Source organism: Oenanthe melanoleuca, chromosome 4A (genome assembly GCF_029582105.1).
Source record: "Oenanthe melanoleuca isolate GR-GAL-2019-014 chromosome 4A, OMel1.0, whole genome shotgun sequence".
NCBI lineage: Eukaryota > Metazoa > Chordata > Aves > Passeriformes > Muscicapidae > Oenanthe > Oenanthe melanoleuca.
In genome coordinates this window covers 12,524,002-12,550,243 of record NC_079338.1, presented here as the reverse complement: position 1 = coordinate 12,550,243, position 26,242 = coordinate 12,524,002, and the positions used below count along the sequence as shown (strand labels likewise).

Genomic DNA, 26,242 nt, shown 5'->3' with positions numbered 1-26,242 from the left:
AGAGAGCTTGGCAGGGGAACAGAGCTGGAAAGAGTTGTCAAGATGTAAAAATATAATGAAGGAGCTACAGGGCTTTTCCCCAACAAAATAACTGCTCTGAGTTTTTAAGAACCTTCAAGTATAACAAACAGCTTGGAATGAAAATCCTGCGTGAAAGCAGGAGGACAGCTATGACCTCTTTGTGCTGTCCTGGGGAAACTCAGTGGAACATTGCTGTATTCAGCAATGTGCAAAACTTCACTCACAGCAGCTCTCAGCTTCCCTAATTGCCAGGTGAATAAGGATTTGGGAATTTAGGCTAGTGCCTGTGGCTGCTTAGAGTCTAGTGGAATGCAGTAGTTGCATGTCCCCCCTGTTCCTAATTAAAATATATTTTAAAATGTCAGGGTGATAGTACTTGAGCTCTGTGGTAACAAGCCATCCTTTCTTTCTGGAGCTGGCCTAGCCTGCCGAGGTCAGTGGTTTGGGGTGATTGGCAATGGCTGTGAGTGGCTGTCACCAGTTAAGGTGCTACCAAAGAGGAGATGAGGACATAAAAATGCTGCTTTCTGCTTTGCTTTTGTCTCCTGCTCTGGTTTGAGCTATGTAACAAAAACAAGCTTGACAAGCATTTTGAGGCTGCAGATTTTAAGCGAGTCCTAGATAAGCACCAGCAGAGCACATCTGATCTTGCAAACCCCCCTGTCCAAGTGCTTTGCACTTTTGTACAGACTATTTGAAAGGACTGGCATGTGCAGATGGGCTTGGCCATGCTGTGCATCTGCACCTGATCGCTCTCTTACCCTGGTGCGAGAGAGGCACTGTGATGTGCTCAGGGTAAATTTTTAATACACTGGTGAAATTGTTCAGCTGATAAACTGTTTGTGCCATGTGGTGGGAAGCCTGTCCCTGGCTGGGGCAAAATGCTGCTGTCCCATATGTGTCTTTTGGTGGTGACCTGTCCAACTCTGCAATAAGTGGATGACCAAAGCCCTATCACCTTGGCCATGTGCCACAGGGGTTGGTCATTGTGAGTTGGTGGCAAGGAGCAGCTTTGCAGTCCTGTGATGGGAGCCTTCAAGCACAGCACATCCCCCTGAGCCAGTGGCACACAGCACAGCCCCTACAGATTGGTTTGTGGTAGAGGTTGGCCTTCACAGACAAAGGCTGGAATGACAAAGAGATGGAAGTGTCATGGGTCTTTAGCAGTGTTTGTTCAGTAATCTCCTCAGCTGGCTGGTGGCAGCTTTTTTTCTGGACTTGAATACCTTTAGCAAAAATGATGCTGGTTTTTTTTACCTTTTGTGTCTTTCTTTCCATCTTCTCTGCAAAGCAAAAATTCTCAGCAGAACAGCCACAGGGAGAGGTCAAAGAGCAGCATCAGTGTCTTCGAGCCAGAGATTGCTGTGTTTGCTTTCTATTCATTGTGCATTTTTCTAACTCCCTGTACATAGAGCTAAACCCTACCTGGACTGAAGTGGTTGTGTTTCACTGACCTGTTCTTTTAAAGTTGCAGAGGGATATAACATTTTGGGGTTTTTAAGCTCAAGCATTTGGTTGGCTTCCCAAGGCTCTGCCCCTCAGCTGTAGGGAGAGAAAAACTGGGTAGACTGGGACTGTGCAAAGTGTACCAGCCTCCCTTCAGTGTGGTGAACAGAGTATCTGCTTGCTGTGCTCCGAGGGTTTCCAGGCTGCCTTGCACTTGCATGTGCCACTGAGCTTTGCTTTGAGCTCTCAGTTCAAAAGGACCCAAAACTCTTGTCATAGCTGCCAAATGTCACCTGCTTTCATTTGGAATCATGCAAAACATCAAGGTTCACTCATTTCAGTCAAAATCAAGTCTAGGCTTGCTCAGAAAGGGCTTGACCTAACATTCATTGAAGCCATGTAATTCAGTTGCTGTTTTAGTGACAAGCTGGGGCTGCCTTCAGAGTGCTGGGAACGTTGGTAGCCCTGGGAGCTTGTGATAGCTGTTCTGGTTTTTCCACTGAAGCTGTGTGGATAGGCAGGTCTGGCTCTTGTCCTCTGTACCCTGACAAAAGACATGTCCCTGTTCACCTCAGCAGCCCTGGGTCAGAGCTGACATGCTGCTGCTGCAGCTCAGAGCATGGTTCAGAACAGCATAAAATCTGCAAACAATTCTCAAGTGACTGCAGGGGAGCTGAGTTGGGCCAAAATAGCACCTGGAGTGTTTTTAGCAGTTTTCTTCTCATCTGTCTGTGCAGGCTCAGGGAGGTGGCTCTTTATACTCAGAAGTGGGAATTTCAAAGTTAGGCAAAACTCACCCTAGAGATATTGTAAAACTGTGATTTGTGCTTTTTGTGGGCTGTTTGAATTCTATTTCCAGCAAATTCTGTATTCATGAACTCTACTCTTTCCTGGCTAGAATGTGCTTTTCGCAGGGTCTGTATCATCCATAGCTGGAAATGACCAGATTAACCTTAACTCTAGCATTTTTATTCACATACATTGGAATTGAAACTTCTGTATGGTAGGAAGTCTATGTTGCTTCCCTTGCCTTCGAGGCTGATTGCCATCTGGTAATGCTAACTAGAAGATACATTTTGCTTTTTCTTTCCAGCTATGATCTATTCACAGCAGGATCCTTGCCATAACAGCAGTCTCTGGACTCTCTGTAAATGGGTGTTACACCTGCATTGGAAAAATGTCAGCAGCCAGCTGTGCTGCGTGTTTTTTTTATTGCTGTTACAAGTAACTTTAGACCATCAGCTTCTTTGTACCCAACATTGTATAAGCAGGGCTGCTGGCATAGGAGGGGTGCAGAGTGCAGACTCTCCAGAATTCCAACATCTGTCCCAAAATGAGCAGAAAAAGCAGTAGAGCTGGAAAGCCTTTAAGGTGAATTATTTCAGAGAGGGAGAATGAAGTGCTGGCGTTAGGCTTGGGAGTCTTTGACGCAGCACAAATCCACTTCCAAACAAGACCGAGAACAAAGCACAGGATAAACTTTTATGTGACTATCCACAACAGCTTGGAAAACTGAGTTCACTGGCAGTCAGGAAGGATGTGCTTGGCAGGACTGTTCAGTTTTGTTTTGTTCTGATGGCTTGAATGATGGAATAGAGAGAGTATGCTTGTTAAATTGGTAGGGTGCTTTGAGCTGGGAGGAACTACAGACACTCTTTAGGGAACCAGATGTGGAGTTGCAGATAGTCTTGACAGGTTGGAAAAGTAATCCATAAAAAGGCGAGTGAGTTCAATAAAAGCAGTATGAAATAGAGCATTGGAATGAATCAGCTGCCTCATACAGGGTGTAGCATAGCTGGGTCTGGAGTAGTTCTGTAAAAGGCTTGTTGAGAGTGAATCAAAGAGCATTATATTGTTAGGAAAGAAAATGCTTTGCAGGGATGTAAAAGCAGCAGTGTCATCTGCAGGACATGTGAAAAGATCTGTGTACCTGCACAGCACTGGTCAGGGGTTAGGTGGAGCACAGTGCCCTGTGCAGGTACCCACAGCAGCAGGGACTGGGGGAGTGGCCTAAGAAAAAGCTTGGAGACTGTTCTGGGAGTGTTGGAAGAGGATAGTTTGCATAGTCTGGAGCTGAGAGTTTTAAGGAAGGGGGTAGATATGGCCACAGCCTTTAAATATGGGCTCTTCCTCAAGGAGGAAGGGAATAATTCCTGTTCTGGCCTAAACCAGAAGTTTTAAGTTTCTGTTGCAAGTAGAGCAAAACTGCAGTTGAAAATCAGCTGATGTGTTGGAGTCCTGTGTCTGGGAAATACACAGGTGATGGGTACAAAGAAAATAGGTGATCTGTGTGGGAATGGGGAGATGTATCACTTCACTATATTCTTATAGACCTTCTTTTTGGGATCCTTGTAGGGGTCTAACAGCCGTCCATGAGAACATATTCAAGGATTGTTTTCGACATAATTTCAGTTTAAAACTTCCTGTGAAAGTGAGCTGCTCCAGCACAGTAGAAGGAAAGCATTGATCTTAAGCAGAAGTTACCTGATATACTGGGACAAGGTCAATGTTCAAAGGAGGTTGCAGTTCTCACTGACTCAGTTGGCAGCATAATTTCTGAAATTTCATTAGCCTGTAGAAAGGGTTTGCAGATAAAGGTGTGTTCAGGACTGGCTTTGAACTGCAGCAAGTGACAGCTGGGGCTGCATGAACACCTATCTGCAACGTAACACTCGCTAATGATCAGACTGACTTGTCAGCTCCAGCCTCCTTTGTTTTCCAGTTGAAAACATGCTATTTCCATGCTATTTGATGTTTGCCAGTGAAAGTTGTTTGATCCAGCAGTGAGATGGACAGCTATCTCCCTTCCTCCAACGCAGATCTGTGCCTGTGTGGAAAGGGGAGTGTGGTGCAGCATTGGAGGTGGCTGGACGAGCCATGCAGTGCACTGGAGGTGGCAGGATGAGCCACTCAGTGCAGCCAGCATTCCACTTGCTCAGCCCTGGAGCAGGTTGCTTTAGGGACAAACTGCAGTGAGCACAAAGCACTTGAGTAGAGGTGGTGTACTGGTGGTTTGATGTCCTGGAAGAGTAACTTTGAAACATCCTTATAGGATGGGTAAAGGACCTAGAGCTTGGGCACCAGGTACCAACTCTGCCTCCCAGGACCTCTTTTCCTACAGAGCAGGTGGCAGTAGGGGTAGACCTGAAGCAGCATGTTCTTATTTGTGCTGCATGGACACAGGGATCCAACCCCGAGCTTCCCACTTTTTGCTTCCCACTGTTGCAGGACAATTCATGGTCTGTGGCATGAATTTTGCAGCCTGCCCTGCAAATGTGTGGCAACACCATGGTGGTTGAGGTTGTATTGTGTATGAGAAAGCCATGCAAGGCTGTGGCAGGAGCAAGGATCCATGGCCAGGAGAGAGCCTTTGTGTGCATGTGGTGAGTGGGATGGAAAGCAGAGAGTTTCATGCCTCAGCACTGGAGCGACAGGCACTGAGTGAGCAGGGCCAGCACATCTCTGAGTGTGCCTCCCCACTGAGCTCCTCTTGGGGAGGTGGAAATCTGCTGCTTCATGCAGAGAGAAGTTATGTAGACAAGCTGTGTTTTGGTGCCTGGTTTTGTGCAAAACATGGAAATCCTTTCCTGCCTGGTCTCTTTTCATTCTTTTTGTTGTCAGTCATTGCACATGTCATCAGTGTCTGTGGAAAAGACTGCACAGTCAGGGCACCAACCTACTGCAGCCTCCAGTGTGCAAAAAGCTGCATTAGCTTGAAGATTTTAACATGAGAGCTGTGTATGATTGATGGGACATAGTGTGCAGTCATTAAAACCAGAAATGTGTGTCTGGAGCCCCTTACTGGTGTCTGGGATTAAAGAGACCGTAACAAACTGCATTACTGGTGCACATGTGAGCAAGCTTTGGGGTTTGTGCTGGGAGCCCTTGTTTCTGCAGCACAGTCCAAGTCACTTCAGCAGCCAGGAAGGAGAGAATTTGTGCAACATGCTTAGGGAAGGTTCATCCAGCCTTGTGCAATAACCAGAATACTCTTATTTGCATCCTTCTGGGCTAGGATGCAGATGACAAGGTGCAAACTCCACCCAGCCAGGTGTAATGCAGGTTTTTCTACTGGATTTTGTGTGCTGCTGTCAGTGCTGCACTCCAAACAGCTGGCTTTGTTGCAGTGCAAGCTGCTGTCACGTTAGCTGGTGTCAGATGCCAGCCATTTACAGTATACGCCATCACAGCATGACTTAAGTTGGCAACACAGAGTCAATCACATGCCAGCAGCCTACTGTAAGGGTGGGGGAGTGTGTGGGAAGAAATGGGGAGATGATACTCTTATAAAATCCTTTAATGATTTATTTTTAATATCCATTTTTCAAGCCTTGGGAAGTGCAGTCCATATGCTTTTCCCTCCTGGCTGTAGTTGGCAAAGAAGAAGATGAACATGGTCCTTCAGACTCCTTCCATTTTGTGAGGAGCCAGAAAATACAGCTATATTTAGCATGTTACCAAGGCCAGCAGCAGTCTGTTACTGAGTGGTGATTCCCTGGCTGCAGGCTTGTATGCCACCCGGGACAGGGTGGGAATGTGCCTGTCCTGGAGTCAGTACTCAGGCTAAATTGACAGCAGCAAATTTCAAATTTCCACTTCCAGGAGGATGGCTGCACTGGTGCCAGCAGGCTCAATGTGCTGCTTAGCAGCACAGATCAGTCCCTGAGCACCAGGCTCCTACCAACACGTGCAGTGGCCACTCCAAGTGCTGTAATGGTGCTTTTTGGTGCCACATTCAGCTTGGAGAATGTCTCAGTTGGTCTTTTTTGCACAGTCCTGAACTGTCCTGTGCCCTGTGCTGAGCTTTCAATATGCTGGAGCCACAACTAGTCCCTGCAGGAGAACTGTGCCTTGTAGCACAAATATGCTCATCTAAAACAGGGGGCCTCACTCCTGTTGTATCTTATCACGTTGTATTCCAGGTATAAAATGGAGTTATCCTTATTTATCCCCAGCCCAGTATCTACACAGCAGATTTGCTACCAGTTCCCTGTTGCTTTCCCTGCTGTGGTGCAGCTGGTACTGAGGAGTTAAAAATGGCAGTTCCTTTGTCCTTCTGGCAGCTTTTGTCGAGCTGAAATTGGTCTTGAAGATTGTGTGTGTTTCTGGGAAGTACCAAGAACTATGGGTGTTGTGATGTAAGGGTGGAAGAAGGGCTCACCCCTACCAGTGTTGGAGTTCAGGGGGTACTAGTGGTGCCCATCACTACAGAGCGAGACGTCTTGGAAGTTGTTACATAGCAAGATGTTTAAATTTGGAACATTTTGTTTCACTTCATCACCAGTTCCTAAAATTCGTTGTCTGAGAGATGAACTTACTGTGGTGCTGGAGAGGGCAGCTCAACTCAGTTGTGGCTTCCAGTGAAACACAGTGGTTAATGGTGCTCAGGATCAAAATGTTGGTGAAGAGTTAAGACCAAAGGTTTTGAATCTGAGTGTAGCAGTGATTCATTTAGTCTTTCTGAGCCCTCAAAGGCCTGACAGACAGCATTTCACAGCCTTTGCTCTGCAGCAGCATCTGCACAGCTCTCTTCCTTACAAATGTGTGTCCTTGAAACTAGTAGCAGTGTGTGGGCACTGGTTTCAGCTTACAGACTGTCTGCAAGACCAGTGCCTCGTTCTGTATGGTGGTTTTTTTATTGGTAGTAAAAACATTCTGTTTGTAGAACCCCCTGTTGGAATTAAACAAACTGCTTTGAGGAAAAAAAGTAGAACAAAGCTTCACACCAAGCTGGGGTTGCTGGTATCAATGATATTCACAATTACAGTTGAAATACCAAAGTCCTTCTCAAGTCGAAGTCAGCTGTGTAAGTATTGTTTACAAAAAGTAGTAGTTCTTTTTTTCATCTTCTCCATTCCTTCAGTGTAGAAACATCTACACAGATTTATTCCAAATTTGGTAGAAATGAGTTTCCCCAACCCAAAGCACTTGTGCCAAATTACAGTCAGGAGGAATCTCTAAGGCTGATGTGTAAGCCCGTGGAGGCTGGAGCTTAGAATGGAGCAGCTGCCTGGGCCATGGACAGCCTGTGGTTCCATGGGGTCTGCTCCTGTCAGCAGCAGCCCTGCAGGAGCTGCAGAGGTGGAGCACTGCAGGTATGCTCTGAGGCTGGACCCTGCAGTCTTGCTGGGTCCCAGGTGATGGGAAAGGCTGAAAGAGAAGCCTGGTCTCTTGCAGCAGGAGAAAAACCTGCCCAGTGCTGATGAGTGTTCTCCTTGCAGATTAGTGCAGTTATTTCCTTTGTAGTAGCACTGGATGTCTGAGCACCAGCCAGCTTCATGGTGCCATTTTACCCTCACTTCACACAGATGTGAGAAGGTGTCTGGTGAAAATTCGTGTCCTCAGGGCCACTGAGCAATTAACTCACTGCTGGGGATCTGGGACTGTTGGATTGCTGAGAAGCCAAAACAACAGCATTAAAATACCTCTTTCCTTTTGAGTTGGGTTCTTGGGAGCCACCAAGCTCTTCTAGGAGCAGGGCAGAGAGTTTCATTCCACAGCCAGGCAGCTAAAGTTTGGAAGTGTTTTTTTCTCATGTCCCACTGCCTTTAGCCCATTTAATCTTGCATTTAATTATTTGCCTTTTGTTTAACTGATCTCCTTGAAGCAGATGAGAGGAGCCTGTTCCCATGGCACATGTTGAACAGCTCCTTTTAAGCTGCAGTCAAGCTCTGCAGCCCTCTCCCCAGTGAGGCTGTTACCCCACCAGGCAGGCAACAGAGTAAAGCTTGGAAATCTCTGGGTTCTCTACAGCAACCTGCCATGCTGGGGACCCTGGCTTGGGATTCAAAACCAGCCCCTGCTGTAGGTCACAGTGTTGGCCTTTTGCACTGGTACTTGAACTGTCCAGTGATCCCCCTGGTATATTTGCAAAAGCCTTAAAGAATCCCCAGGAGATATCCTGGATGCATCAGGGGCTGATCCCAGGAGTTCCCACCTGAGCCTTGGGTGAGTGATATGGAACAGCTGCATCCTTTGAACCTGGTTGTGGGGTCACAGCTCTGCTGCACGTGATCCTGCTAACAGGGGCAGGTGCATGGAGTCATCCAGTGTGCCCCTTTTGGAAAGCAAATTTAATTACACTGAGACTGAGAACTCTGTGTCCAGCCCTTGTCGACTGGGACTGGGACAGGCTGGGTAATGGATGGTCCTGTGCCTGTGCTGGCTGCAGGAACCATTATTAATCATCTGTCATGGAACAGCTCTGTAGCCTCCAGGTCTGGCCTTATTTTAATAGGCTTTGAATAGCTCAAAAGAATTTGTTCCTCAAAAAAGTCACCATTTTTGCATAAAGTTACATTAAGTATTTCATGTTTTCTGTATGCTTCTTGTTTCTTGAGGAAGAAATTAAAAAAGAAAGGGAGAGAAAAAACCCTATTTTTCAAGAACTATTTCATCTTAATGACAACATTTGTTACTAGCTTTCTTATTTAGTGGTGTACTGATATTTATCTTCTTATGCCTACTTGCAAACACTATTAAAGTAAGGCACAGTTTATACATATTTTTTAAGTGATGATCTCAATTGATTTGTAGGGATTACATCAGTGGTCTCTTGCTTTTTAGGAGCTACTGGCATGGCCAGTGCTTATGTTTATTGCAGAGGGGCAGGAATCAGTGATGCAACACACATCACTTTTGACAAATGGAAGCATGAAAGGGGAAAATGGTTTCAGTTCTTCCTCCTGTGACTGCCAGTTCTCAGCATCTTGGGGTACCTGCATGTTGTGAATCAGAGATGCTGCCTTACAGAGCTGTCCTCTTAAAGTTTTATCCAGTGCAGCTGGGGAAGTGGTGGAGACAGTTTTGTTTCTTGCTGTCTGGTTGTCAGGGCCAATTAAGTGGTCTGGTGTTGGGAAGGAGGGGAAAAACAACCCACACAAGGAAATGGGGAATTTTTGTTGTTGTTTCTGGAATTGTTACCACTGGCTTCTGACAGTATTGGTGTTTGTGTTAGATTGTTTGGGGTTTTTTTCTTACAACAGTCATTTTAACATCAGGAAGCCTGACTTTTCGGTTTGGCCTGATAGTATTCAGTTAGTGTTACTGCAGGAGAAGTCATGTTGCTCTTCTCTTCACCTACTATAGAAAAATCACAAAAGAGGCACGGTAGCTACCAAGCCGCCTCCACCTCAATGATTGTGTTGTTCCAGTAACCCAAACAATCCTTAATTAAATTTCTCTGGCTGCCCTGGGTGTTACATTCACTGAAATGCTGTTCCATTATGTTTTTTAGGGCCGGTGTACCCGAGAGAACTGCAAATATCTCCACCCTCCCCCACATTTAAAAACACAACTTGAAATAAATGGACGCAACAACCTGATCCAGCAGAAGACGGCCGCAGCCATGTTTGCTCAGCAGATGCAGTTCATGCTCCCGGGCGCGCAGCTACAGCCAATTGTGAGTTCAGCCAGCACCCATGGGCTCACACTGCTCCCTGTTCCTCCCCTGCTTGTTCATGCAAGCCCCAGCCTGTGCCTGAGCTCAGGCCATTGTCTGTGCTGCACAGAACCAAGCACAATCTTCCAGAGGGGTGTCTGACCCTACGTTTGCATCTCCTTGCAAGCTGTGTCTCTTTTCCTCTGGTAACTGAGGAGCTGTGAGATTCAGGGCTTCAAGTGGAAGGATCTTGCCACTTATTTGCTTATTTTACCAGTTGATTGATGTACATCCCGGAAGTTCTGAGTGGCTCAATTCCAGTGGATCCTGTTTTGGAAAGTTGTTTTGCACTGAGATGGTGCTGACTCCCTTGGACTGGATGTGTTGCACTGTTGGACTAAAACTGGGGAAGATGAATCCTACCATTTCACTGGAATTGTCCCAGCAGAGAGTTGTGCTAATGTCACAGCCCTGTCACTTGTTTTTCACAGTAATGCTGATTTAGAGTAAGAGCAGGGAAGATTTGCTCCTCTTCAGGTAGGAAGGGAAGCCTGTGGGAGATAGGTGTTTGCAGAGCAGGTAGTTCAGAGAAGCCTTCACTGCCTGTCCTTGCTTTTGCTTGTCAGTTAAAACAGGTTTCAGGCTGGAGAACCCTGTTACGCCAGGGAGAGGATGGTTGGTGTATCTGGGAGGGGATGACGTTTGTCAGCTGAGTTTTAGTTTGTCACAATGTATATTTTAAGAACTGTCAGAGGTCTTGAAGCAGCTCTTCAGTGCTGATGTGAATAAGCTGCACTGAGAGTTAATTAGGAGTTCTCAGTTTAAAGCTGGGGCTGAGTATCTTTCCTGAGGCAATGTGCACTAAGTGTGCTGTAGTTGGGTGAGGCTCCTTGTGCTGTGCCACTTGAGAGGACTGGCCAGATCCTTCAGACAATCTCTTCTAGCCTGAAGGTGTCAAGTCTGTGAAGCAGCCTGAATTTGGCCTCCTGGTGTCCCACCTGCAGTGCCTGGCTTCTCTGCCCTTGTGGGATACAGCATCTGTCGTCCCAGCTTTGAAAAGCTCAGGTGTTTCTGTTTTATTCTCACCAGAGAATAGTGAAGGATTCCTCCTCTTTGGAGGCTGTTGTGATGTTTGGTGTAAGAGCTTGTGATGGGGGTTTCCCTCTTTCATCAGGGAAAGCTGGCCAGTGTTCCTTCATGATGGTGGTCTGCCACCAGACTGGACCATATTCTTCCTGTGTTTTGGGGGCTTTTCCATGTTTGCTATCACTCTGATCATCCTGTATGTCTGCTAATAGCTTTATCTTGGCCCTGCCCTATAAGCTAGGAAAATGCTGTTTATTCTTCCCGTTTTGAAGATGGAAAGGTGAGACAGAAGAGAAAATTTGCCACAGAAAAAGGCTTTAGTTGTTCTGTTCCTTAGGCTCTGATCTGCTATAGTCTCACATCTCTTTTTTGAGGAGCTTGAAAGTATGTCCACATCAGAAGGAAATCCTGAATTCCCACAAAATAATGGCATTGGTTTCCAAGCCCTGTACCCATAGCAAACCCTTCCCATTTGGAGTTTTCCTCTGTGGGGAATTCACAGTGGATGCTCTTTGGCTGGCTATTCAAAGCATCTTTGGGATTTCCTCTTTGGAAAGTTTCCATCTTCCCACTTTGCAATCTTGCAGGTCCAGTATGTTCCTAAATTTTATTCCTGCCTTTTAAATTGCCTCTGAGACTGAATGTGTTGGTTTGTCTGGTTGGTGCTCTCATTTCAGAGGTAACCTTATCTGATGAGAAAGGCCCCTGGTTTCTAAATTGTGCCATGAGGTAGACATGGGCAAAGAAGAAATATAAAAATTTCTTCTGCAGTGACTGCTCCCTTCATGCTTTCCCACACTTTACTCAGACTAAACAAGCTCTTGGTCTGATTCCTGCTGCCCGACTTGCTCCACACCAATTTCAGGACAAACAAGAGATTGCTCTTTCAACTGCCTTTGATTTCCCAAAGATTCTGTCAGTGGAAGCTGGCTTTGAGAATTTTTTTCTCTCTAAATGAGAAGGGTGGGGCCTCCTTCTGGGTACACATGAAATTCGTCAAAGCAGAAAGTATTGTATCTGATACAGCAGCAGAACAAATCCCATGTGATCAGAAAACTGATCAACTGGATGCCTGCTTAATTGGGATGCTTGCCAGAGATGAGATTTGAAACAGCATGCTTAATATAAGCTCCAAACAATAGCTGAATGCTTAGACATTTTAAAGTGCAGTTTCACCAGAAAAGCTACTAAGTTTAAAAAAAACCCAAACCATCACTAAACCCCCCCCCACCAAATCCAAACCAAACCAGCACTTGACATAGCAGGTTTTTACCAGGCTTCCTGAAATGGCACCTGTCTGTGAGCTGGGCTCTGGCATTGATAGGAGGAGCTACTTTGGTCAATGTTATGTCTACTTTCTCAGATATGGTCACTTTGCATCCTGTGTATGCCAGTGCAAGACCACCCAAAAAGTGCTGCAGCCTGTGCCTAGTCCCCACCCTCTCCATCCTGCTTTATTCCTTTGCAGCAGTGTAGGGCAGACTTTTGGAGCTGACCATGGAGGTGCTTCAGCCCAGGGTCCAAGTGATGTGGTGGAGCAGGACACTGGTTTTCCTGGTGTTTTCCCCATTAGTGTCTGAACAGGCCATTGATGGAGCATGGCAGTGACACACCTGCCACCACTCCTGCCCTGCAGCTGCCTCTGCTGCCTAGGGAAGCTGTTTCCTCTCTTTGTTTTCAAGCTCTTCATCTTTTCTTCATGTCAAGGTCTTTGTTGACAGGACTATCCTGATAGTTCTGAGTCACTCATGCCCCTGAAGACTGCCCAGACTTTAACCCAGCCCTTTGGCCCTCCTGAGGCAGCAGGATCCTGCTGCCACTCCTTGGTGCTGATGGAGGGGTTAAAGCAGAGGGTGAGCTACTTGTCCAGTGGTGCTTGGAGCAAGTGCTGGAGCCAATTTCAACAGGTGCTTTGCACAGGCATTTGTTCCATGCAGCAAAAACCTGATTTATATCTCAGCCTCTAGTCAAAGGCACGATAGGAATGAATAAACGTATGTACCCTGGCCCACCCAGGAGCTGGTATCTGCCAAGAGACAATGCTGTGGGGTGTTAACACCTGTCTTTATACTACAGCAGTCCACAAATGAGAGATCCTTTGAGCTAGGAGTGTGTCTTTGCAGTCTGGTTGGGGAAATGAGCATCCCTGGTGGTAGGTAGCTGGACGCTTTGGCCCATTAGATTCACTCCACCATGTTCAGCCTTCATGTTGGAGGGTGGTTTTGTAGCCAGCCAGCCTCATGCAGTTGCACTGGAGGGGAACACAGATTTTTGGGTTTTCTGACAGCATCAAGTACGTTTTTAATATCAAGGTTTTCAATCTTTTCAGTACGAGATCCTTATCTTCAGTTTCTATCACCAGACTGCCATTGTTTTTTGTGTGCTTTCCATATATAGCTGCTTAGCAGTGACCTGTCTCCCCTCCTTCAGGCTATCAACACCTCTGTATTTACAGTGGGCCTCTCATTTTCAGGCTTTCCCTTTTTTAGGGTCTGAGGTAACTCAGAATCAACACTTCCTGGCTGAGACAGTGCTTGTGTTTGACAAAACACCAACCGCTCCTCTGCCTTCCTCTTCACACCCACTCTGTGTTTCTTCTCTAGCTTTAGCACAATTTCTGCTAGCCAAATCGAAGGCAACTTCTAGATTGTTAACAAAATCAGCTGTTTGGAGTTCTGTCGTCACCTGTGGTGACAAATGTCCCTCCCTGGGACGGTTCCTTCTCTTTGCTCACACCTTCAACCCAACAGCTTCCATGCTTGAGGTCTGTGAGGAGCTCAGAGATATCAGAGTTCTTGGCAACCCTCCCCCTGAGATGGGTTCTCACAACAGCCATTTTGGCTTTTTAAAATTATTACTATTCTTACAATCATTTTAATACTCAGTAAACCAGTCTTGTGAGCTGCTACCAACCCCAACCCTTTGCTGTGCACTGTAGCCTATTTCCCTCTGCACAGGAGTTACTGGTAGTGTCTCTATGCTATGATTTATAAAAGTTAATTTGAAAGGAAACTTGTCTCTGTATTTCCTGAATTAGCAAAAGCTTTAAGGGGGACAACAGGAGTAAGTGCTGATAATTTCAGTCCCTCTGTTTTGCCCTAGAGCACACCAGCAATTAAGTTGGCAGTTTGGTTTTTTAGTGTACAGCCATAACATTGCTCTGTCATGTCTCCTCTCCCTCCCTCCCTCTTCCTCCCGCTGCTTTATATCAGGAACATGATGCCATTGGGTCTGGGGTATCCCTTGGGTCAGCTGGGGTCAGCTGTCCTCTGTCCCCTCCCAACTCCTTGTGCTGCCCCCCATAGTCATCAACCTGGGTGAGTGGGGTGAGAGGCAGAAAAGCCCTTGACCCTCTGCAAGCTTTGCTCAGAAACAACAAAAACATCCCTGAATTATCTACACTGTTTCCAGTACAAATTAAAACCACAGCCCTACACCAGCTACTGTGGAGCAAATTAACTGTATCCCAGCCAAAAGCAGCACAGCTGTCACAAGAAGTGGACAGGAGGCATGTTGAGGAGGGCAGTGCTGTTTGGAGTAAAAATTACATTTGGGTTCTGGCTGCAAGGAGGAAATTTGCTCACATTCCCTGAGGACATGGGGGACCTGCACAGACGTAGAGGAAGGAATTGGCTGGCAGCATCCCTATTACTGGTACTGATGCATGAGCCAGACTGGATTTCCCAATCCAAGACAGGCAGCCGGGTCTGGCAGTGAGCACAGCCCATCTTTTCCCCTCATCAGCTACAATAAATACAGAGCTCCCTGGTGCCAGCTCACAAAGGCACAGTTCTCAGAGTGCTGCACACACTCCAGACTTAAAACCCCAGCGCTTGTAGGTTTAATATGTCGAGTGAGGTCTGCTTGTTCCCTGGCTGTGCACCCGCTTGGCTGCGAGCTCAGCCCCAGCCTGCGGGCAGGGTGGGGAGCACAACTGGCACTTCCAATCAGGGAAGCAGGCACATGGTGCAGGCAGGAGGAGTGCTTGTGAAACCTTGGGAACGCAGCAGCAGCTGTCAGGGCACAGAAAAGGCTGAGCAAACAGCAGCAGCAATAAAAACTCATCCTGCTCCTGCAAGCATCACTCTGCAGGTTTCCAGGATTGCAAGTGGATCGTGCTACTCAGTTGTTCCTCATACAAATATTTTCTCACTTCAGCTTGGTTTGGATCCCTTAGCCCTTGCTGATTGCTCCCTGTGAGAAGAGGGACTGCTTTTGAGGGAGATGGGGATTGTGTTTTAGGGAGCAAGTCCTGCTTCCACCTTTGTCGTAGCTTTGGTGAAGAGGCTGGTGTATCATTTTAGTGAATGTTTCAGGTGAATTCACTCAGTGTGACGTGTTGCAAGCCCCCAGCATTCCCAGTCTGCACAAGTCCCTCCTTCAGCAGTGGGAGGAACATCTTCCTTTTGTCTCAGAAACCCACGAGGTCCTTGGCCTGGCTGCTGGCTGTGTTTGAATCCAAGCAGGAGAAGCCTGCTTAAAAGGATCTCCTGGCATTTTGGAGCAATATTTGTGCCACACCTGCTCAGTCAGGATGCTTCTGCTGTATTAGGTGCTGAAAAACATAGGGTAGGTTTGCCTACACATTTGTGCAAGCCACATGCACTGCAAGGTTTGGGCTGCTATGGGTATATAAATAAAATACTGACATGTCAGGCCCTACTATAACCTGTGCAAACTGGCCAGGTGGGAAAAGTTCCTTAAAATAGGGTTTATAATGCAAATGGTGATGGGAGTTCAGCAGATACCATAGTAATTACTGGTACTCACACAAAAGAAAACAGTCTAATGATGCTGCCTCTGTTCACTGTTCACAGTGGAGTAGGTGACAGGAGGGAAAATAAAAATGGTTGCAAGTTTGAGGCTGCTTTCCCTGGCGGGTGCTTGAGCCTGTGCTACAATAACAGGAGAGCTGCCATGCATGCTCTCATCTTCAGTGGGGGCAGGTGGAGTTTTTCATCAGCTGGAATTGGCTTCATTGCCAAAAATACTTTGGATCTGGTGCTTTAAAACCTCACAGGGGCTAGTCCCAGACTTTAAACTGAGCATCTGCTTAGGAGCTTTGTGCTCACCTGCCTGCCAGCACAGCAGCTCCTTTTCCAGATGAGTGCTACTGGAGCAGCTCAGGTCAGGGAAGTGCTTCTGGCCCCCAGCACTGAAGCCCTGCTGCACTCAGAGGACCTGCCTAACACAATGTAGGGACCTGAGGCTGTGGAGATCTTTGTGGCCTGTTGAACATGGCTCCTTGTAGCACGGGTGGGGTCCTGGACCTCGCACTAGTACACCTGTGCCATCTCATCTGGTACAGGTACACCTGTACATCTCATCTGTCATTGCTATTCCAAGCCCAAGACTCATTGCTCTTACTAAAGCCATGAGATCTGGCACACTGTGACATTAATGGGTTTGGTGTCCTCTTGCTGCCATTCACATGGAGCACAGGCTTAGATCCTTCTGCAAAATGGCTTTTGCCTGGAGTCTGTTGATACTCTGAAACCCATCCCAGATGTGCAGGATGCTTGACCAACTGAGTGTACTGCAGCAGGGCTACCTTCCCTGCCTTTGGTCTAACCTGAGGCCCACTGGCCATGCTAACATGGAGCTCAGGGCAGGCTGATGGTGGATACAGCAGTGTAGCTAATGGGTTCACCTGCTTCCAGGTCCTGAAGCTGCAGTTTACCTTGGAGTCTCTCTACAGCATTGCAGTATAGGCATAAAGGAGCTGAGACATTATTTGGGAATGAGAAGTCTGTTTAATTTGGGCCTACCCTAATTGCTGGCATGAAATCCTTAATTGTGTCATTAAACTATAAAGATCATCAATATGCTTTGATCTGAGAAATAAAGATGCCTTGTATTCAGGATGAGTCACAGATCTGTGAGTCAGGAGAAGCGAATGGATCACAAATAAATGGCAATAAATGAATAGATTGGAGAGCACAGCATTTTGATGTGGCTAATCAAATTGTCTAAAAGGATTGAAGTGCGATGCAAGGCTTTGATGGGAAATCCAAGACAGAGCTTTTTAACTAATACTTTGTTTTTTCTCTTTCTCTACCCAGACAACATTTCCTGTGACTCCATCGCTTGCAACAAGCCCCACAATGGCTTTTAGTCCCTACCTGAGTCATGTTTCTCCTGGGATGGGCTTAGTTCCTGCAGAGCTTTTACCAAATACTCCTGTCCTGGTTTCTGGAAATCCTACTGTTACAGTACCAGGAGGCTCTGCTGGGCAGAAACTGATGCGTACGGATAAACTGGAGGTATTTGGACATCTGATACAATACTGCTGACAGGGATGAACAGGACATGTGGTCCCAGCTGTTGCTCTCTGCTAAAATGACCTGATGCAGCACAGTACAGAGTTTGACTTGCAGCTTTCCTAGCACAGCGCTTCTGCTCTCTGCCAGAGCAGACACTCTTGCAGGGCTTTTTCTCAAATCCTTGGAAATTTGGGAAAGCTCACTCTTCTCGTATCAGTGGGTGTTAGAACAGGGTTAGGATTGGTTTTTTGTATGTGATCTGCCATGCTTTAAAAAACCTCAAAAAACCAAGTAGATGGTCTGCCCTTAAACTTTGTTGAGTAGAAGATGTTTTGGAGGTAACAGATGTTTCCCTTTTCTAGAGATGAGCTTATTGAGCTTTTACAAAAAGCTATAAGCATTACACTGATGAGAATGGTGAGTGTGGATTGTTGCAAAGATGTCTTTCCGTCCCCAGTTGGCTGGACATGCCGGGACTTATTGGTGGAGGAGTCGTAAATGTCTTTCAAACCCTAAGCAGAGACTCTGCAGGAGATAAGGGCTCAGTACCTGAATTCAGAGGCCCCTGCAGGTGTAAATTATAACACAGGAAGATAGCAGAGAAGGGTGTAATTTCAAAACACATTGTTTTGTGTTATGTACTTTATCTTGCCTTGCTGACGTCTCACCTTTCCCCACTCTCAGTGTGATTGCACATTGGTATGTGAGCTACACCACTTGCTATATTATTCAACAGCTTTCTCAGTTCCTCTGACAAGAAACCTTGAAGACTTTTTGTGAAACCTTTTCCTCTGCCTCTGATGCTTCAGTGGTCATAACTTACGAGGATCTGCGAGATCCTAGTACAGCCAGTAATTTTGGCAACACCTTCAAACGCATTGCTGTGTAATCAAATGTGCTGTCACGTAATGCCAGGGTTGGGGATTTATTGTGAAGGGCAGGGAGACTATTTATGTGAAAGAGGCGCCTCATGTTTAAGAAAAAGTACTTGTTGCAAAGAGCAGCAGCATGTAACATTTAGAATTAAATGTATCCTACCCAAGAGTGTGCTCCGTAACAAATGCATAATCCAGGTGAGACACAAATGGCAAAGTTATTAACATTTAAGCTTTAGAGGCAGGGAAGGAATCCTGAGCTGCAAAAAGTTTTGTCAAAATGACATTGATTTTCTGGGGTCACTTTCCATTCTGGCAAATTCTGTCCTTCAGTTGCATTTGGTAATTGGCATTATTAACACTGTGGTTTTTTCATCCCCTGAAGCAGTTGTGAGTAGCTCCAGTTGCCCCTGTGTCTGTTGATGTATGTGCTACCCCACATGAGCATGGATTTAGAATATACACTTGGTTTAGTGTGGCCAACTGAACTGATACTCTGTGTTGAAAATACTGAATGAAAAGTAACTTGATGTTCTGCTCAACAATGTGACTTTCTTTTAAGGTTTGTCGAGAGTTTCAGCGTGGAAATTGCACACGTGGTGAGAATGATTGCCGCTATGCTCACCCTATAGATATTGCAATGATAGACACAAATGAAAATACTGTTACAGTTTGCATGGATTACATCAAAGGTCGATGCTCTAGGGAGAAATGCAAGTACTTTCATCCCCCTGCACACCTGCAAGCCAAAATCAAGGCAGCTCAACACCAGGTGAACCAGACAGCTGCAGCTGCAATGGTAAGTAGAGCTCTTCTCAAGCTGCATTTCCATTGCTAAGAGATTTCACGTGTCATATGTGTCATTTGTGGAAAAGTAGAGAGCTTTGTAAATGGCTGACTAGAGAGCTGAGAGCATGTGCAAGATGCATCCCATCTCTTTATCCTGTCTCTGTGCTCACCATAGCATGAAGCTCTCAGTGGTACAGAACATCTCACCAGGTAGGGAGGGACATGGTGCCCAGCCCTATGATTTGCTGACATGACATTGTGATGTGACATGAATGCAAGTGCAGCAGCACCCAACACCTTCCCTGGCTGAGGCATAGGGATCAGTTCAGCTTCCCCAATACACAGTATATCCTTTTCAGGGAGATCCTGGCCTGTTCTCTGCAAAAAGCAGATAGTACCAGTTGCTTGAGTTTAGCAAACTTGTGACTTAGTGGAATTACAGGACACAAAACAAGGGTGACTTCCTGACCTGTTTGATTCTTTGGACCTGGTAGAGATGGTCCCATCTGCATTTTAAGTTGAATTGTAACTACTTATATCTACAGTTCTGAACATGAGTCAAGGAAGACTCACCAGGGAACTCCTATCTTGTATATATATGTTTGCCATTCTGTTGAGTTTGGTTTAATGGGACCTATTAATTCCAGAGATAAGAGAGCTGGGGAGGGAAGAAGAGGCCCAGGGTATCCTGATGTGGGAGGTAAAGAAGGTGAAGGGAAACTCTTCCCTGTGTTGCCCAATGAAAAGATAAGAAGCAATGGGCACAAATTTAAATTCAGGACATTCAATTTAAACATAAGGGAAAATTTATTTACCATAGAAAGGTCTAACTCTACTACAGGACTCTCCATCCTAGTAGAGACTGAGAACCTGCCTGAATGGAGTCTCAAGCAAGCTGCTGTAGTTGGCCCTGCTTTGAGCAGGGTGTTGCTCTAGCTGATCTCTAGAGGTCCCTTCCATCTCTTCTATGATTTTTTAAAATTTTTTAAAATTAATATTAAAAAGGCTCTTGCCTCCTCTTAGTTTAGAATCAAGGCCACTGAAATTTTTCCAAATACCTTTTTCTCTGTTTTAAGATAGTAAAGGAAGTTGCTTTTAATTCATAATGAAATTTAATGCAGAGCCAGGGCAGTTCTAGAAATTAAACAAGTGCCCTCCTTGTAACATCAATATTACCTGGAATGTAATTTGAACAATTAATTTATACTGCAGTATTTATTTGTCCTGCAGAGTTTATTTATTAGTTTTCTTGCTATTTTTATTGTTGTTGAAGTAAGAGTCCAGGTCTGTTGAAAAATAACCTTCTGAAATGAAACTCTTGTGTTTTTCACAATTGCATCTTTACTTTTTCACTAATTATCTAGGACACTGCTACTTAACCAAAGCCAATGCATGTTTTATTCATCCTGCTGGCTTCTCTTAAAAATGTAATTAACCCTATTTGTATGCTGTTAACTAGAACCTTTAAAATATTTATTGATGGCTTGTTGCATTACCCCTGCTACCAAAACAGCCTACATTATTCATTGACTTTTCAAGGCTTGATGCATTTACTGTACCTGTTGAGGTGTAAGACTTTATTAAAGGGAAGAAAGGTGCTCCATTTTCTTGGAGGGAAAAACAGATGCCAGGCTATGGGTCTACATTTTAAAACAGATATAGAATGATTTCAAATCTAAATTCAGCATTTCTGAGGGATCATAACCTGCAGTTACTTGATGTGCACAAGTAGTAGCTTTACTCACTCCTGCTTGGCTGAAGTCAGTGCAGCACTGGATGAACTGGGTAAGGCTCAGTCCCCAGTTCAGGACAGCACTTAAGCATGTGCTTGAGGCTCCTTGCTTTTCCAGTGGTCCTTCCCTCTCCACGAGTGCTCTGCTGGCCTCTGCATGATGTGTAGCTGCAGCATGAGGGCTGTAGCCCAGTGCCAGTCCCTGTGCAGGTGCTAATCCCCGAGTGCTCCTGCCCTGCTGTGCCAGCTGATGTGACAAAGCTCCAAAGCACGTGTCCTGTGATGACATTTCTTTACTTTTAAAACTTACCGAGGCAAAATAACTGACTTGCCACTAGGCCAGGTAATTACCCAGCCACCCCATGTTGTGCATGCCTCGTCTTCTTAATATATTGTATAATGCATTCACTTTTTTTTTTTTTCTCTTCGCCTTCCCAAATTGTTGCTCTCTCTTGACACACCTCTGCTTGCTGTTTTTGTTACTGTGCTTGATCCCCCTCCCCGGCCCATTGCCATCATGTGCTCGCTGCCTGCTAATTAAGACTCAGCCAGCTGTCAGATCACTGAAGCGACCGCTCGAGGCAACCTTTGACCTGGTACTTGGACCTTTCACCTTCTCGCTTTGCACGTAACCATCTTAGTCTGCATGACAGCCTTCTGCTCTTGGTCTGTGGTGTTAGTGCCTGGGGAGACTGCCCATCCCAACCAGAAATGTTCAGTGTGCATTCAGACATGCCAATCCTGTGCCCCACACGCCATCCATTAATGTCTGAGCTTTGCCTCCTGAAGCCTGGATGTGTTTTGGAGACAGTGAATAATCTTGGGGGAAGGCAGCTCTGGCTTTTGAAGTGTTTTTCCAAGCACTGGCAGCTTTGGAGTCACAAGGTGCAATGTTTCAGGGAGAATTTGAGAATTTAGCTGTTAGGTCTGCAGCATGCTCTGAATGCCAGAGGACTGGGTGGTTGCAGACAGATCCAGTAACTTTGCTTTGTATTCCAAACATCACAGCATTGCCTGGTTATGCTGTGCTGGTAATTACCCTGCACAAGAGTGTTCTGTGTAATGAGACAACTGAGATTTATGGGGAAAAGGGCTAAACAGCATCCTTAGGGATCTGTGCTGGGAGCTGAAGCAGGTGCAGTGTGGGACTTGACTCATGTGTTGGGCAAGCTGGGAAGATGTCTGTCTCTTCAGCTGCCTCTGTCTGTGTGGTTCATCCCCCATTTCCCAGTGAGGCAGTGTCAGCAAAGGGACCTTGCTCTGGGTGCCTTTTGCTTCAGTCTCAAGCATGGGATCTGCTTTCTGAGCTTCTGCCTGCAAGGTGTCTTCCTATATGCTGTCTTTGATTGTTTTATGACTCTCAAATAATATGTTTTACTTGGCTTTATGATGCTTATAGTGAGGCAAAATCCATCCACATAGTGCTGTCAGTCCTGGCTCCATAGAAGACAACTCCTTCCTGTTTTCTCAAATAATAAGGGGTACAATACATTTTAAAAGAAAGAGCCCCTCTATAGCAGGGAGAGGGAAGAGTGGACGCAGAGGAGCTGTGAAACCATTAGGCTGATGCTGCTTCTCATTCCCAGTGCTAGGGAGGAGAAGCTGATCTGCTCCCCTTCCTCTCTAAAGACTTGTTTTTGGGTTTAAGCAGTTGAGAGGCTTCCTTATCAGAGTTTTAGGCAGCAGCAGTAGGAAGCCTTGCTAGGGCCCAGCTTCTGCCAGCAGTGGTGGAATGGTGCTGTGAGTGACAGCAGCCTCTCCCCTGCCCTGCTCATGGCTGACACAGACACAGCCCCAAAGCCAGGGCAGGCAGGACCTGCACAGTGCCTCACTGCCTTCTACAAGAGCCACCACTCTGAGGAGACACGGTCTGGCAGAGAATGGGAGATCCCATAACCACTGCCCTACTGAACAAACCCTATGGGAGAGGACAACCCAAACTTGTACCAGTCTTCCTGCTCTTGACACAACGAAAGGTTTGCAGCCACTCATGTCACCTCTCTGAAACCTTCATGAGTGATAAGAGCATGTATGATCTTCAGAGGAAACTGCTCACTTTGCTTCTGCTGCTTCCCAGGGAATGGGTGCTACCTCTGCCCTCTGTCAGATCACTCTGTGTTTGTCATGCCTGGCAGCAGACCCAGCCCTTCTTTGCTGAGTGCAGAAGGGTGAAAATGTGATCTGGTCCCAGGAGATAAGAGATCTGAGGGGAACTTTGAGGTGCAATTAAATTGTTTGTTGCAAAGATTTAATCCAGTTCTTGTCTTGCAAAAAATAATGAGAGGTTTGTTAACCAGCACGTGGGAAATTCTGACTTTGGCATGCAGTGTGTTTTTATCTGTCAGTTTTGCTGAAGAATTGCTTTCCATGCCATGCAGAGAAGTGGCACAAGCCTCTTTGTTCAGATGCTCATTCGAGCAGGAATGTGGCTTTCCCAGCCCAAAAATGGGAGGCTGCCTGGAATTTAATTAGTGGAAATTGTTCATTTGGATCACTGCAGGACTATCACATGGATACTGAACTGAATTAACCCTTTCACTGGTGCAGATGGCCAGATCCTATTGCAAAGGTTGCATGCCCATGTGTACACACAAACACACAGGGAAAAAATAAAGTCAGAAAAAGTTAGTGTCCAGAGCTGCTGCTGTATTTGTGGTGGTCAGAGCTTGTCCAGAGGGAAAACACAAGCAGGTGAATGAGGTAAACTCAAGTAAGTTCTTTGCTACAGGCGTTTACTCTAATTCCTCTGCTGGCGACAGAACTTGGTGGTGAGGAGTCTCTCTTGCCTTTTGTGTGTTCTGCCTTTGGGATTCCTTCAGAACCTCCGACGTGGTGCAAGAAAGAAATGTTGTATCCCCTCAAGCTGCTACAATTCCTGGAGGTCCTGAGTGATACAAAAATTGTAGCCCATGTCCAATGAGACACATTGTTTGATACTGTGTCCCTGCCAGATCTCTGTGCAGAAGCTGTATTGGCCCCGGTTCATCATGTGCAATTTTAGATACCTCTTCGAGGCATTATGGAAGGACCTTTAAGTGGACCTCCTGTCCTGAGGCTCTTACCTCAGCACACGGCCTGGAGAAGGGCTGAACCCAGATCATTTTGCCTCCTTGGGCCCTCCTACACCTTGATATCTAAAATAAGGTCGGTTGGCAACAGGAGGAGCACATCTGCATGTATCCTGTGTGAACACTCCTCCAGCTGCTGGGGAGGAGGGATGACCCGCAGGGCTGGGTCAAACCAGGAGCAGATCCAGATGGGTTCTTAGCTCCCCTGCTCACAGACCCCACATGGGAGAGCTGGACTTCAGGTGGCACAGGAGCTGCTGCAGAGTGCTTGTTTCTTTAGAACACTCTGGAAATACTGCATTTATTTGCATTTCTCCACCTGGCTGCTGTTGAGGGAGCATCAGTGAGGCTGCCATAGCTTCTTTCTGTACCTTGCTCCCAAGGGGCTGTAGCAGGTTAGGAGAGAGGGTGGTGCTGGAGAGGTGATGGGATAGTCTGATGTGTCTTCACATCCCTGGGGCCTTCTGGTATCTGTATGGTCCCCTCTGACTGCAGTGCTGGGCTCAGGGATTGTCCTGTGATGCACTGGGACATCACAACACGGTCTCAAAGCCTTCAGCTGTTCTGCCTTTGGCACTCCCATTGTGGGATTTGGGGTGGTGACAGCCTTTGGCCAAGAAGCAGGGAGTCAAAAGTCCATTATGTGCCTGGCACAGTTGCTTTGCTATAATTAGTACAGTCTTCTTCTTGGGCAGATTTTGGAAGTGTCTGAAAAGGATTATTTAGCAATCGGGTACCATAAGGAGCATGAATTTAAGTAGCAAGTTCTTCAGTCACTGTAGAGCTGTAAAACCTCTGTGATGTACATGAAACTACTCCAGACTCTGTAAGCTGCAGATTTGTCCTGTGCCTGGAGGAACATTCACGTAGCCATCATTAAATAGACAAGTTGTAGATAACAGGCAGATTCAACACAGATACCAATGAAAGCTTACCTAGAAATGAAAACACATACAATATCCTAAAATAGGGATCTTAGGTAAGAGATTTCTGTGTCTGAGAATACTGTCCCATCTTTGACTACTGTCTTTTGGTGGCTGCCAGAAGCAGTCTGGGAAGATGAAATCCTAATGCTGAGAGTGAATGCCCACTAAGCATAGGCAAAGGATGTGTGCATGTCTGAGGGCAGTTTTGCAAATGCAATTTCTTCTCAAATTTTCTTTTTTAATATTAAAACCACCCAAAAGCAACCATGTGAGTAGAGATAGGATGGAGTAATGTTTTGCCTGGAAGTATGTTGCTTAACATTTCTCAGATGAGCAGTCTCCTATAGCAAATTAAAGTGAAACCTGTTTCTAGATGGCAACAAACTGTTGCAAGCTTTCACTTACATTCTGTTGTGTGTTTATCTTCATAATGCTTTAAAATCTCTTTACTTGTGTCCTTTCTTCTGAGTATTGTGTGTTTGTAGCTTTAACCCTTCATTAGCCAAACCTTTTCCATTACCTACCATTCACTTGTGACCTATTAAAATAAAAATAGGAGTGATAACCCTGTTTTTCAGCCATTGCTTTGCTACATGATACAGACTAACAACTAGTCAGAAATGACCTGATTCTGCATGACTTCCACGTGCATAAATCTCATTGACGTCAGTGGGAGTGTTAGTGCAAAAGGACTGCGGGGCATAATTAAAAAGGACCCTTTTCTATCACAATGTGGAGAAAAAAATGTGGTTTCTTACTTGTTTTCTTACAATGAAAAGCTGTAAATCATTAGAAACATTCCTGTCTCTTAAGAACCTGACATACGACTTAGCTGTTGAGACATGCTTGGATGAATGATGAGTAACTCACTGAGAAAAGTTCCCGTGTTGGGTTAATGCTTTTTACCAAGTCTGATCATGGAACAGGTTTGACGGGCTGGAAGAAGCCCGGTGGTGTGATAGAATGAAAAGAAGGGATTTGTCAATGGCTTTTTCCACTGTTAATAATGAGTGAGCAGTATTTGACCGATGGAGGCCACCTTCTATGAAGTGGGAGCTGGTCCAAATCTGCTGGTGGTGGGCTGTGCCTCTGGTGTGAGCAATGGAGAATCAGGCCTGGTCTTGACCACGTTGCTCAGCCTCTCTACTAACAAGTGGAAATGCATTTTACTGTGAACGTAATGTTATGTGCGTAATTGGCAACAGCTCCAGCTTTACCGTCTGGACACATGGGTTGGCTGCACAGTGTGCATGCTTCCACACATGCACACATACTTGTAGGCAGGTGTTGAACCAGAGGCAAGCATTTGGTTTTTTTCCATAGCATTTGTTGCTTATGCTAATCTTCATGGGTTTTAAATAGTCATCTACTATATTTTTCCTGTTTGTTTTGGGGTTTTTAATGCTTGTTGCCTGCAACTGCTCTTTGTAGCATCCTGTCCAGATGATCACCTCTCACCTTCCTTTTCCCAGTGCTTTTTTCTCCCTCTCTACCCAAGTCAGTCCTGCTGAAAAGCTTCTTAGCATCCCTCCTCTTTCTGGACTCTGCCCCTTCTCCTGGTGCGTTTTCTAACTGCTTACCTAGTGAAGCTGTTGTTTCACCAACTACTTGTCCTGTGACTTAGCTGCTCTTCTCTTTCCTGTCTTGCTAAGTTGA

General features: G+C 45.9%; 1 protein-coding gene across 7 annotated transcripts in view; it reads left to right on the top strand.

The window, feature by feature from the left end:
• Positions 1 to 26,242, top strand: part of MBNL3 (muscleblind like splicing regulator 3) — a 90,742-nt gene that overhangs the window by 48,962 nt on the left and 15,538 nt on the right. For all 7 annotated transcript variants that reach the window (XR_008840489.1, XR_008840490.1, XM_056491244.1 and 4 more), the window contains 3 exons: positions 9,704 to 9,868; positions 16,996 to 17,196; positions 18,634 to 18,870. Coding sequence is in view for 5 of the 7 variants with exons in the window: in XM_056491244.1 (XP_056347219.1) it covers positions 9,704 to 9,868; positions 16,996 to 17,196; positions 18,634 to 18,870 (603 nt within the window). In the remaining 2 variants the exon portion in view is untranslated. The remainder of the gene's footprint in view (positions 1 to 9,703; positions 9,869 to 16,995; positions 17,197 to 18,633; positions 18,871 to 26,242) is intronic.